The sequence below is a fragment of the Canis lupus genome, chromosome 4 (genome assembly GCF_048164855.1).
Source record: "Canis lupus baileyi chromosome 4, mCanLup2.hap1, whole genome shotgun sequence".
In the NCBI taxonomy this organism is placed as follows: Eukaryota; Metazoa; Chordata; class Mammalia; order Carnivora; family Canidae; genus Canis; species Canis lupus.
Window position 1 is genome coordinate 35,681,953 of NC_132841.1, and position 14,178 is coordinate 35,696,130.

The following is a 14,178-nucleotide window of genomic DNA, read 5'->3' on the forward strand; positions in this document are numbered from 1 at the left end:
CCACGGGGAAAGCAAGCAATCACTAGTGGTCACGGAGGTACGGTTAGGGACTCAGAACTTGATCTGATTTCCTCCATTTTTGGAATAATGACGGCTGCATTTGAAAATTATGATACAAGCTTATTATAAGGACTTAAGAAAAAGAGAAAGGTATAAAGAAAAAATATCAGCCCTAAAAAAAATAAAAAATAAATAAAATATCAGCCCTGATTGTACCACCAAGAGGAACCATTGTTTGATTTAGACGCTCAGGTAACTGAGTGTGGGGAGGGGCGGGGAGGAGGAGGGAGCACAGAGAACCCCTAGACTGTGTGCCCGCATGGCGCCCCACCTCTGTCTGGATGTTAGGTCCAGTCGGAAAAGGTGGGATCCCAGCATCCCGGGTATGCAGCCTGCCGCTCAAGTCCTCTCGTGCACTCAGTCTCAAACGCAGCAGAAGGGAAGGGGCCGGGGTGCCGGCCATTGTCCCGTTGAGACGGGACTGGTAAAAGGTTTTCCAGGTGGTGAATCCCTCGCTATCCGTGGTGACCCAGGGTCTGCTCGGACCCACAACTTTGTGGGACCCGGGGAGGTGGCTGGTGACTAGAGGGTTGGTGGTGAGGTTAGCTTGGGGTTCCGGGGGGAAGTGGGAGGTGGCAGCTACAGGCTGGACTCGGGCGGCGTGGCCTGGTGTCCTCACCGAGACATCCTGGAGCTCGGCTCTCAGAGCCCTGACGGGGGCCGGGGGTGTCCCCACTGCGCATCCCCCCGTGACCTTGGGGGTCCCGGGTATCTCTCACTTCTGGGTCGCTGCTGATTTCCAGCAGAGGAAGGTGGCTGGGTGCCCAGGGCCAGCTGGGGCCTCATTCCTCCAGGTGGCCCTCGAGCCCTCATCTCCTCTTGGGGCCTGCTTGGTTCCGGAGGAGGAGGTCTTGGGCTCTGCTGGCTTCTCAGTCGGCTGGGAGCATCTGGTGGCCAGGGCAGCCACGGGCGCACTGGTCAGGAAGGGCAGGCGCCCAGGTCCGCGCTCCCCCTAGCCTGCTGTGCTGGGTCCCAGGGCCGTGTGGTGCCAGAGCTTGCTTTTGGGTGAGAACAAGGCCACGGAGGAACCCGCGAAGGGAAGACAGACTTGCTGTACAGAGCTGGACCGGGAGGGTTCTGGGTGAGACGAGGCCTGTCTTCGGGTGTCTAACGGCTGCTGCCTGGAGGTGCTGTGCTAAGTGGCTGGCACCCGGGACGAGGGCGAGTGGGGAGCCGGGTGGCCACCGCCCCTGGGAAGCATGATGGGGCCAGAAAGGCTTCCAGGGCAGGAAGCGGAGGAGGCGCGGCAGCTGGGGGGGCTCCCTGGCCTCTGGGCCGCGCGGTCCACGCGGACCCAGCAGCTGCAGGTGCCTGTGAGCGGGCGTGTGCGGGCGAGGGGGGCGCGTGGCACGTGCAGCCCACACGGCACGCCTCAAGGCTCCTGCAAAAGCGTCTCATTCCTGGTGACTTTAATGCGGCTGCAGTGACGCTACTACGCAGAGAGGAGCTGAAAGGAATCACACGATCGCAATAAATTTCTCCTGTTTCTTTTTACTACCAGGAGATGTGAAGTGTGGCGCGTGTGCCAGGGTGTGCAGCTCACGGTGCAATGCAGTGGCTGGAGCTGCCGGGGGCCTGGGCTTGGCAGCTAAGAAGCGGGGGTGGGGGCTCGACTTCGCCGCCCCGAGAGCTCCCGTGGAGGGGGTGCCTCCGCAGGGTGCGCTCCCCATCCCCGGCGCTCAGGGACATTGGCGGTGGCTGAGGGACCTCGGGTGGACCCAGGCGTGCCTCCCGCCCCCCGCCTGGTGGAGCCCAGCAGGCCCCTGAGCTGCCCCTGGCCTCAGGCGGGAGCCCGGGCCAGGGCCGCCACCCTCCTGGTGTGTCGCTGGGAGGTCCCGGGCGCCCTGGGGCTCCGCCGGGCTCTGCGTGCGGGGTGCTGCAGCGCCTCCTTGGCCCTGGCGAGCGCTGCGTCAGCAGACACGGCCACGTCGGGCACGACGCCCACCCCCTCCCAGGAGCCGCCGTCCGCAGCCCCCACCGAGCGGGCCGTGGGGATGGTGATGTATAGGTGGGTGTCGTCCACGTGGTAGGTCTGCGGTGGCTGGCAGCCCCCGCTGGTCACCTCCCCGACGACCAGCGCCCGGCCCAGTCTCTTCATGATGTAGGTGAACTCCTCGGCGGCGCCAGCCGTCAGCGCACTTGTCAGAATGGCCATGCTCTTCTTGGAGCCATAGCGCTCACCTGCAAGACACAGGACAGGGCCCTTCAAGCCGGCTGGCAGTCCCCGGGGCCCCTGCGTCCCCGTGCTGCCCGGACCCGCGCAGAGGAGGGCCTGCGACTCCGTCCTGTGGCCCCGCATCCGCAGGCAGCTGCCCCTCCAAGCCCCTGGCCCACGGCCGTGAAGTGAGGACATGGATGTGAGCCCAGGGAGGGGACGTGCTTCCTCCACGGGGAATGAGAGTGCCTGCCCTGGCCATGCACATTGCACAAATGCGGCACTAGCTGGAGCCGGGGCCACAGAGGTCACCAGAGGTGTTCTCGCCGTCGTGTCAAACAAGTGAAAAGAAACAGGAGATGAACCCTAATAAAGTTCTACGTAACTCAATATATCCAAAAAAAAAGTCTATCTGAAAAATATAATCAATAAAATCTTTGAGATATTTTATATCTTTACTTTTCCGTGGAAAAGTCTTCAAAGTCTGGTGTGCACGTTCCACGTGTCACATCTCCGTTTGCAGGAGCCGCGTCTCAGCGCTCAGTGGCCACGCGTGGCTCGCAAGGTAGACCTCGCTGTCCTAGGGCCCCGTGGTCCACAGGCTTGGGTCTGTTTGTAACTCTGCGTTTTGAGTGTGTGTTTGAATTTACAATTCACCTGGTCCTGATTTTTATTTGCATTTTGCGATAGTTCTGAACGAATGTCTTGGAAGCTCCCCTCCGATCCTCGCGCAGGAGGGACGCGCACAAGTGATTTTCTGGTCACATGCACCCCCCGCTGTTGGTCCCCTGGCCCTAGTCTCATGCAAGTGTGGGTTCCTTGGCTCATCAGGCAGGGCAAGGGCGTCGGAGAGAGCCCGTCGCCCACATCGGGCCGTGAGAGTGCGGGGTTGCACCTGCCCCTCTGGCCGCTGCCCTGGCCCACGGCACACGCCGTCAGTGCCCAAACTTCCTTCCAAAAGGCAGGATGCATGTTAGAAGCCCTGTGGGGTGTGCGATGGGCGGGGGTCCTTCTGGTTCCGCATTTGTCCCCTAGGCTGAGGGTTGCAGGGCGAGAATGGAGGGCACTTTGGTTTTAGACAAACCAGTGTTCAAATTCCGGCTCCTTCACGTATCCGTCGGGCGATGTTAGCTAAGATCCTCAACCTAATTAAGACTCCCTTTTCTCTAGAAAGTAAGCGTAACGGTAGCACTTTGCAGGGATTTGGGATCGTATGCAAAGTGCACAGCATCGGACGGGCGCTTGATGTTCCACTTACCAGATTTTTCCCTGCACCCAAGCTATCATTCGTTCCTCTCCCCGATATTCCAGAAGCTTCTAGAATAAGAACAGGAAAGGGGAAGGCTTCTGCACATACCTGCGAGCCGGGAGTGGGTCCAGAGCTCACTGACAGAGTCATTGGGCCGGCTGTAGATCTTGTCCAGCAGAACTGGGGGCCCTTCATCGAAGAAGTAGGAGCATAGGGCAGAGATGGAGGAGGTGGGGCCGCCGATGTTGAACCTGCGGGGAGAGAAGTGGGACCGCTGGGGGCAGGGGCTGATGGGGCGGCCCCACGTTCCCCCCGGGAGCCTGGAGCTTTGCCCGCAGTGCCCCGTCCTAATGCCCCGTTGCCCTCCCGCAGGTTCCCTTGTTGGCATTTCCCAGAGTTCAAGTCTCCTTGCGGTCATGTTTGTGTAGAAAATGTCGAGGGTCATACATGCCCCCCCTTTTTTTTAAGATTTTTATTTATTTATTCATGATAGACAGAGAGAGGGAGAGAGAGAGAGGCAGAGACACAGGCAGAGGGAGCAGCAGGCTCCATACAGGAGCAATGCGGGACTCGATCCCGTGACCCCGGGGTCACGCCCTGGGCCGAAGGCAGCGCTAACCGCTGAGCCACCCAGGCATCCCCAATACCTGCCCCTTCTGATCGCGGTTAATACATTATGCGATGCCCACTGTTATGCATTACACTGGGGGCTCTGACCGGCCCTGCGGTCCCGACACTGGCGATGGATTTCCCTCGCCTACAACCGTGGCTGCTGTCCTGCCCCCTGTCGCCTTCCCCAGCTGCATTCTCCATGATCCCACAAACCACTGGGCGTGTTCCCCAGGGCAACCCAGAGCCTCAGGCCTGGGGAACCACGTTGGGCAGGAGCAGAGGGCAGGGGACAGCCCCGCTCGGGGGACGCCGTGCCCGTCTCATCTGGGAACAAGAAGCGGGCTGGTGATATGTTAGGAGTGTCTTCTGGTTGGTGGCCCAGGGTGGCCCCGCAGGGTGTAAGGCCTGCGGCCTCAGCCTCTGAACCCTCAAACCTCAGGTTGGAAGGGTTTTTTAAGCAAAGCCCACCTGAAGGCTGGGCCACTTCCTCTTTTACCAGGACGGCCACACAGTCAACAGAAGGGCACTGAGCATGAGCATCGTCAGCACGTCCAGTAAAAGTGTTTGAAGGATAAAGCCTTCAGGGGTTCCTGCAGGAGCCCACAAACACGGGCCCTGGACACGCACATGGCCACGTGCACATGCGCGCACACGCACACGCAGAGCACCCCAAGGTCCCTCTTCAGGGAGAACAAGCCTCTGAGATCTGGGGCCCCTGGTCCCGACAAGAACCGTGGCTGAGCAACCTCGCTCCTGCAGCTGGCTTGGGGTTCCACCCCGTGCCCTGGCGCATGCCCCGGGAACATCACGGAGGCCTGGGCCTGGTCCCCGCGGGGCAGACGTGGTGGGGAACCTGCTTCCACTCCCTCTAGGAGGAAGCATCCCTCCAACAGTCATTTTGTGATACAAAGAATTCTCTTTGCAACAATTGTGGCTGATTTGGAGATTGTGCCTGGGACTCGGGCTTTGTGCTTCTCCTGACCCAGGCGGTCCCGGGCTGATTTTGTGTGACGTGAGGGGCACAACTGGATGTGGTGGCCTGGCTGTCCCAGCCACGGTGGGTCATCGGAATCACCCGGATGAGGCCTCAAGGGCACAGGTGACTAGGTGTCCCTCCTCCCCCGGCTCTGGGTTCAGTGGATGGTGTGGGGGCCCAGGCTCTGCTCTCGAGGTCTCCCCTTCCCCATCGCTCTCCTGGGTCCTCTGTCTAGGCAAGTCTGGGAGTCAATAAGTAGCCCAGTGATGGAGGTAACCCTGCGATCATCAGAGGAGCTTGGGAAGCCCCCCTGCAGGGACTCCCTCCTCCGGCGAAGCCAGACCCCAGGCCCAGACACCTCCGTCCCCCTGACTCTGACCTCATGTCGATAATCATGGCATCTGTGTGCACGATCTTCTTCCAAACGTGCTCCACCAGCAGCTCTGACACCTGGGTGAGCAGCTCGCAGTCCCCAAACATGTCGAACCTCAGGTAGCCGACGTTGTCCTCAAACACGTTAGTGTGAAAGGAGAACTTGATGAGGTCCTCGAAGACTTCAGGGGAGGGAATCTGCAAGAGCAGGGCAGGGGCTGCGGGGCTCCACTCAGCCCGGGCACAGGTTCACCCCGCGTCCTCTACCTGAGAGACACTGGGGAGTGAGGCCCGGCAGGGGCCCGGGTGGGCGGGCGGCTTCTGGGAGGTCACCTGGGATGTGGCTCGAGGTTGGTAGGCTTCGGCTGGCTGGCCCCCGCAGAGGGTGCCCACACGCGAGGCCCAGGTGCAGCCTCCACTCTGACCCCCACCCCACCCCCGCCCCCGGCAGGTGCTTCCTGGTGTCTCTGTGTTCGTCCTCCTCTCCTCCCGGGGCAGCGGGGCCCCAGGTCTTCCGCAGGGCTTCGGCCGTGAGCTGCTCACCTGCAGCCCCAAGCATCTCCGCAGGGCATCCCCTCAGTGAGGAGACCAGAGAGACCGGGTCCCTTCCCAGCGTCGCACAGCCGGGAAGTGGCGGCGCCAGAAGCCAAATCCGCAGGTGACTCCGGGGCGTGGGCCTGACCACACGGGGAAGGGACGAGGCCTGGCTCGGAAGCCGGGCCCTGTGAGCTTGGCACGGTGCTGGCACGAACGGGGCTCCGCGTCCCCGGGGCCTCCTCCTGGCTGCGCCAGACACGGGGGGACGCGGGCGGACCCGGGCTCTGCAGGCGGTGTGCGGGGAGCCCGGCCTCCAGGGCCTGCCACCCACACCCCGAGTCTCTCTGTGTCAGGGTCCACGTCCCCATGAGGCCAGCAGCTGCTCGGTCCCATCCGCGGGTGGCGGCTCTGGGTCCTTCCCCACGCATTAGGGCCCCACGGGCTCCGTGGGGGCAGCGGCCTCCGTAATGCAGCCGCCTGCCCGCTCCCCTCCTGCCCTAACCCTCTCCCTGCTCCCTCTCTCCCCTACTGGGGAGGCCACAGCTCCCCCAGCCCCCCAGCGTGAGATGCCTGCACCCAGACCCGCCCTGCCACTCCTGCTCCTGACCGGGCAGTGACCTGCTAGACGGCAGACTGCGCGCCAAGATGCCCTGGATGCTGCTTTTCGATGAAGCTTGGGGCTTGTAGCTGGTGGGGTGCTCAGGGCACCCTCAGCTTGTCTGGCCACTGGTCTGGGTGCTCTGGGTGGTCAACCTCCCAGCCACAAACCCCTCAACCTCGGTTTACCCTCTCAATGCCCCCCGAGGGCTCTGCTGCTTCAAACGCGTGGCCCTCAGCACATCACTCAGCTTCCCGCCCAGCTGGGCCTCGCTCAGACGGTGCCCACGGGGCCCCAGACACGGAGGGCCTGGAACTACCTGCGCTGCGGGGTTCTGGGGACTGCGCCCTCATGCCCCTGGGCATGTCCGAGTCGGGCTCCACGCCCGCGAGGCCACCCCTGGGGCGGGCGGGGGCTGGTGGGAACGCTAGCTGGGGTGGGAATGCAAGGCCGGGGTGACAGGATGACAGGAGGGAAAGATGCATCAGGGAGAACTGGGACCCTGCACAGGTCCGGCACCGTGCTCAGGGCCCTGCCCGCGTGGACGGGACCAGCCACCCCGGGACCGCGTGTCTCACCTGCATGGGCACGATCCCGGGGATGCGGTCCTTGGCATCCTCGGGGATGTGGGCCGTCTTCAGGTGCGGGTCTCCGGACAGCATCTGCAGGTCGGCCGCCAGCATCTCCGCCAGCGCGCCCTCGGAGGTCACCCGGGAATAGCGGCTCTGCAGGCGGCTCAGCTTAGCCGCCACCTTGGCCCCCAGCTCCGGGGAGGCGTAGTTGTCGGCCACCAGCTTGCCCGTGGTCTGTAGCACGGTGGGCACCTTGGCTCGCAGGGCCACTATGTCCCGGGCAGTGGACAGGGCCTCACTCATGGGCACGGCGATGTCGGGCTCCACCCCGGCCAGGTCCCAGGCCTCGCCCGTGCTGGCGCTCAGGGCCATCTGCGTGGGCATGGAGGCGTACAGGGGGCTGCTGCCCACCTGGTAGATGCCCACCGAGAGCGCGCCCCCGGCCGTGGGCTCCCCGATGACTGTGGCCCGCTGCAGGTCCTGCATGGTGTGGGCAAAAGCCTCGGCCGCCGACCCGCTGATGTGGCTCATGAGGATGTAGACGTCCTTGTGGGGGCCGTAGCGTCGACCCGCCACCTGCGGCAGGGTCCACACTTCCGTGACCCTCGAGGTGGCCCGGTCGAAGACGGAGTAGAGGTGCTGGCGGGGCTCCGCCTCGAAGAAGTAGGAGCAGAGCAGCGGCACCGCCGTGGAGTAGCTCCCGGGGTTGAAGCGCAGGTCGACGACCAGTGCGGCCGTGTCCACTAGCCCCTGCCACACCAGCTGCACCAGCTGCGGCCCGATGGCCTTGACCGTCTCCAGCTCCGCCATGGCGTCGAAGCGCAGGTAGCCCAGCCGGCCGGGCAGCACCTCGGTTTTGAACAGGGCTTCGATGAGGTAGGACACCTCCTCCGGGGATGGCACGACGGGGGGCGGGGGGGGCGCCTCCTCGGCCACCATCTCCCCGGGGCTGTGGAACACGAGCAGGCGGTGGTCCCCCGACATCTCCTGCAGGTCGGCCGTGAGCTGCGAGGCCAGGGACTCCAGGTCCACCGCCGTGCGGTAGGCCCCCCGCGCCAGCTTGGCCCGCAGCAGGGCGCTGGTCTGTCCAACCACCTCGGGCCGCGCGTAGTGAGCCTCCACCAGGTGCCCTGTGCCCTCCACCAAGGCCTCCAGGCTGCGGTGGAACTCCAGCACTTCCTGGGCCCTGTCCAGGGCCTCCTCCGCCAGCACGATGGCGTCGGGCACCACACCGCCCCCCAGCCAGCACTCGCCGTGGTTGTCGATGAAGGTGAGCACGGGCACGGTGAGCACCAGGTCGCCCTCTGGCGTCTCCAGCAGTGGCACCGTGCGCGTGTGTAGCAGGCTGCCCGCCGTGATCTCGCCCACCAGCGTGGCCCAGCCCAGCGACTGCAGGAGGAAGGCCAGCTCCTCGGCGGCCGTGGCCGTGCGGTGGCTGGTGAGCAGATACACCCCGCGCTGGGTGGGGTAGCGCCGGCCCGGCAGCTCCACGCGGCTGAAGTGCTCCTGCGTGACGTTGGTGCGCCGGTCGTAGGTGGTGAAGAGGCGCACGGCGCCGCTGTCGGGGCCCTGGAAGTAGGAGAGGAGCAGGGGCACGGCCGAGGACGGCCCCCCGGGGTTCTGGCGCAGGTCCACGATGAGGTGCTCTGTGTCCTGCAGCGGCTCCCACACCTGGCGCGACACATACGGGCTCAGCACCTCCAGCACTGGGGCGGCCGCGAAGCTGTCGAAGCGGAGGTAGCCCACATTGCCCGGCAGCACGGACGTTTGGAACATGGAGTCCACCAGGGCCCGGCGGCCAGCCTCGTCGTCCGGCACCGTGGGCACCGCCTCCGGCGGGTCGTCGTCCCCCGCCTCGGGCCCCAAAGGGCCCTCCCTGGGCCTCACGGCCCGCACCAGGAGCCTGGGGTCCTCAGACACGGTCTGCAGACCAGCATTGAGCTTGGTGACCAGGTCCTCCCTGGAGACCACGGCGGAGAAGTCCATACTGGCCAGGTGGTGCAGCAGGGCGGGCACGCGGTCCACCAGTGTGTAGTAAGCCTGCAGGGCCTCCTGCAGGCGCTGCACTATGCTGGGCAGGGCGCGGCGCAGGGTCAGGATGGCCAGGGCTTTCTCCAGGGCCTGCTCGGCTGGCGTCCCCACACAGGGCAGTACCCCGCTGCCCTCCCACGTCTCGCTGCCCCCTCCCAGGGGCCCCAGGGACCTGGACACGGGCACGGTGAGGAAGAAATCGGACTGGCCTATCCTCAGCTTCTGGAGGTCCAGGGCCCCCCCGACAGTCCGCTCGCCCACCACGATGGCCCGGCGCATCTGCTTGAGGATGTAAGTGACGTCCTCCGCCACGCCGCCCGTGTGGCCGCTGGTGAGGACCACCACGTCCTTGTCAGCGCTGTACCTTTCCCCCAGGACCTGGGGCAGGGTCCAGATCTCAGTGGTGGTGTTGGAGGGGCGGTCGTAGATGGTATCCACATGCAGAACCGTGTTCCCTGGGTGCAGGTAGGAGACGACGTAGGGGATGCCAGAAATGTGGCCGCCCGTGCAGTGCCGGAGGTCCAGCACCAGGGCAGAGGTGCCCATGAGCTTCCTCCAGACGCTGGCCACCAGGAAGCTGCCCAGCTTGTCCACCACCTCCTGGCCGGGGATGTCGTCCACGCGCAGGTAGCCCACGTTGCCCTCCAGCACCTCGTGGCGGATGCCCTTCTGCAGGCGGGCAAGCAGTTCCTCCCGGGTGAGGTTGGTGAGGGCCGGGACTTGCCGGGGAGCCTCGAGGGTGCTGGGCTCGTACGAGATGACCAGGCGAGGGTCGTTCAAGGAGTTCTGCACCCCAGTGGTCAGCACGTGGGCCAGAGTCTGGGGGTCCGAGACGGCTAGGATCTCACGGCTCTTGATGGCCTGCTCGATGGCATCCTGCATCCCCATCAGGTTCTCTGGGAAGCAGTAGTTGTCCAGGAGGACCTTGGCCATGTCCAGCACCAGGCCGGGCTGGAACAAGTGCGTGGGGCCAGCCAGGCTGCAGAGCAGCGTGCACAAGATCAGGGCCCATTCCCTCGTCATGGGGACCCACAAGGAGAGCTGGCTCCTGCACGGGTGCTCCCTTGACTGTGCGCAAGGCCACGGCGCTGCCCGTGTGGCCGCCTTCCTCCCTCGTCCTTCTCAGCGGGTGGACAGAAGGTCTGGGGCTAAACTCGGGAGTTGGGGTGCGGCTTGCAGCTCCAGTAAGCCTTTAATCCCGTCTAATTCAAGCGCGTCAGCCCCGGGGACCGGGGAGCAGGGGCCGCGGCGGTTTGACCCAGAAGGCGCGTGGATCTCACCGAGCTGTGCCACCTCGGTGCGCGGCCACCTGGAAAACTGCTGTGGACTCGGAGTTTCCGCCCCATGCCAGGCACTGGGCTCCGCGCTTCACAGGGTGACAGTGTACACCAGAGCCTTGCAGATAGAGCTGCTGACCTGCCGCAAATAGCGTTTTCCCCACCGTGCGGGGTGAGCCACATCCCTGGAAGGAGCTAGAACTCGCTGGGGGCCCGGCTCTGTGACCCTCGGCTCCGGGGCCTTAGGGACGTGTCCCACTATCGTGTGGATTGCTGGGAAGTTCTCCGTGGTGGATGATCTCTGCCGAGTAGCTGGGGGAGGAGAGCTCAGGAGCTAGCAGGTGGGGGCGGGGGACAGGGGACGGAGGAGCAGCTGGGGGGTGGCAGGCTGCAGTCCGCTCAGGCAGTGCCGAGGCTGAGGGTGCGGGGCCACCCACTTCAGGGCTTGAGATTGCTTTCTGGGTGTTGCTGAATCCGGGGAACTGTTGTGCACCCTCTCCCCGCCCCCCGCCCCCAGCTTTCAAACAGCAGGAATACAATGTCTGGACCTCGGCGCCATATACGGTGAGTGGGAGGGATGCCCGCCTTCCCGACACCACGGGGTCAGGGCTTCCGGGTCCCCTGAGGTTGTCCCTGCCACCTAACCAGGGTCCCTGCTCCTGGCTACGGAGGAGGCCCGTGGCCCATGGCTTACAGGGGAGCGGCTGCGGGCCCGGCACCCAGGCCGGCACAGGTGAACGGCTGGACTCTCAGGCTCCCTCCAGCTCCTGCTCCCTCGCGTGGAAGTGCGGTGGGTTCTGCTTGCCGTGGACTTGCGCAGAGCCCCAGAAAACCTGCCACGGAGCCCAGGGTCCAGGACCCCTGCGGGGGCGGGAGGTGTTCCCGGGGTCGGGGGCCGTCTGGGCAGCCGGGAGAACCACAATCCGCTCTCTGGGAATCATTATCTGGGGATGTTTACCAAGTGGTTTATGAAGGCCAAAGAGGTCAATTAGCTAAAACAAACATATTTTTAGCTCATTAGGATTTGTTTAATGCCCAAGTGACATATGGTCCCATCACTCCACTGTTTGCAGCCAATGAGGTGAGCCTGATTTATCACAGCAAGAAGGCCTCCTTAGTCCTGCCCTGCCTTTCCTGGGGAGTCACACGTCGGATTTGCCGCCCTGGGCCTTCTCTGTCATGGCCTGGGCTCAGGCAAAGCCTCCCGACCAGGAAGGCCAGAGGATAAAGATGACCAGGAAAAAGTCCTTCTTTGGGGAAAGCGCTTCTCCTGGACTTGTCTTAAAATGTGGTGTCAGGATGGGCTGCCTGGAGCCATTACTGGGCCCCGATTTGTGGGGTTGGTTGGCCCAGAGCCCCGAGGAGGACGTGGAAGACAGAATGGGGTCTGTCGTAAGTCACCCGGGGGGGCAGACTCCGTGCCTGCAAGGAGACGTGATGTGTCCTCCTGTGGGTGTGGCCAGAGGCCTGTGGGAGAAAATTCTGTCCCAGAGTTCTCCAAACTGTCCAGGAGCCAGGGATATTTTGGTCCCCACGTGAGGGGGAGCGTAAGCACTGGGCAGTGGCTAAGGAGAGCATGCCCCAGGTAGGTCCACAGTGCAAGCCGGGAGGGGAGGAGCTCTACCCCTTCCCATCCAGCCCCTGCTAGCTGGGGGCCGAGGGGGTCACAGAGCACTCCCTGTGATCTCCGGGTGGATTTTGGAGTTGGGATGAAGTCAGAGGCCCTGTGTTCCCACCATTGGCACAAACAGCTACGTGAGCAGATGTCAAGAGTGCAGGCTTGGGAGCCTCCCACCTCCCTGGTATCCTGCTGCTTCCTGGGTAGAGACCCGGATGAAGTAACATGACTGCTCTGTGCCTTGGCTTCCTCAGAAGGGAAATGGGAAAAGGGAAAGCGTCACAGTGTTGTTGCAACAGTGTTGGCAGGTGTAACGAAGAAGCTGACGACGGAGCAGGAGTTGGTGAAAGGCAGCCTGTGATCAGAACTCCCCTGTGGGGGTGGGGAGAGATCCCCCGGCAGGCAGGGTTGCCCTCGAGGCCCTGGTATAGGGAGCACTGCTGAGGCCCCAAACCTTCCATGGGCTTCTCTGTGTCTGGAGAGTTTGTATACCCGAGGGAAGCCCCGGCCTGGTGTTCACTCCAGAGCACAACCTGCAGAGAACCAAGCATCAGATTAAAAGGGGGACCAAGCATGGAAGGTGTGCTACTGGAACGATCTGCGGAACATGCCTGGGGCCCGGGCAACCCAGGAAGGAGCCAGTCGCCTGCTGCAATACAGACTCACTTTTTTGCTGTGGGCAGAGACCTTGTCTCTCTAGCCATCCATCCATCATCCATCCATCCATCCATCCATCCATCCATCCACCATCCATCCATCTCTCCATCCATCCATCCATCCTCCATCCATCCACCATCCATCCATCCATCCATCCATCTATCTCTCCATCCATCCATCCATCCATCCACCATCCATCCATCTCTCCATCCATCCATCCATCCTCCATCCATCCACCATCCATCCATCCATCCATCCATCTCTCCATCCATCCATCCATCCATCCATCCATCCATCCATCCATCCATTCACCATCCATCCATCCATCCATCCACCATCCATCCATCTATCCATCCATCCATCCATCCATCCATCCACCATCTATATCCATCCATCCACCATCCATCCATCCATCCACCATCCATCCACCATCCATCCATCCATCCATCCACCATCTATATCCATCCATCCACCATCCATCCATCCTTCCATCATCCATCCGTCCATCCATCCATCCACCATCCATCCATCCATCCATCCACCATCTATCCATCCATCCATCCACCATCCATCCGTCCATCCGTCCATTGTTTTAACGTCTGCCTCTCCCTCAATGTTCTTTATGGACATTTTCAAGCAGTACAGCAAATATCCACATCCTTAGATTCTAACATTGGCATTCATTACCTTTCCTTATCTCACCTCTCTCTCTCCTACTCTTGCTCTAAACCTCAAACCAATATATTTTTTGGATGCATTTCAAGACAAGCAGAATCCTGTCTTCATTTGATTTTAATCCTTTTTCTTAATAATAAGACTAAAACATACTCATTTTTATATCTTTTTCCAAAGCCATTCCAACCAGCCAATAATGTGCACTGTACATACATAATGTTTAATGTATAGCTGTCCTCACCTCTCTCTGTGTTCTTACATGAAAGCACATATGTAGGAGGTGCATTGTCTATACCCATCCGCCATCCATCCATCCATCCATCCATCCATCCATCATCTATCCATCCATCCATCCACCCATCCATTCATCCATCCATCCATCTGTCCATCCATCCAGTGTCATCTATATACACATAGTGACCATACTGTGTATACATGGTAATTTGTCTTTTGTTTGACTTACTTAAACATACAGCAGAAACACCCTCAGTGTTGCAGCACATGAAGTTCATCCTTTTAATGGCTGCGTTGTAGTCCTTGATAATTTACTGATCTGTTCTCCTAGTGAGAAATATTTTAAATTGTTTCTGTTTTTGCCTCTATACACAATATTGTTATAAATGTTCTCAAACATGGGTTCTTAAGGACTAGTGCTTCTTGTTTCTGTCAATTCCCAAAACTGGGCTCACTGAATCAAAGAGTATGTGCACTTACTTCTTTTCTTCATCATATTTTCAGTAACTTTTAAATTATCCAACAAATGTGTATTTTTTCTGTTTTCTTTTAAAC

General features: G+C 61.5%; 1 protein-coding gene across 1 annotated transcript; it reads right to left on the bottom strand.

Annotated features, from left to right (window-relative positions):
* Positions 1 to 1,840: 1,840 nt before the first annotated feature.
* Positions 1,841 to 10,185, bottom strand: RBP3 (retinol binding protein 3). Its single transcript, XM_072822828.1, has 4 exons — positions 7,138 to 10,185; positions 5,432 to 5,622; positions 3,573 to 3,715; positions 1,841 to 2,241 (listed from the first exon to the last, which is right to left on the bottom strand). The coding sequence occupies exons 1-4, from the start codon at positions 10,183 to 10,185 to the stop codon at positions 1,841 to 1,843; spliced, it is 3,783 nt and encodes a 1,260-aa protein (XP_072678929.1).
* Positions 10,186 to 14,178: the final 3,993 nt, after the last annotated feature.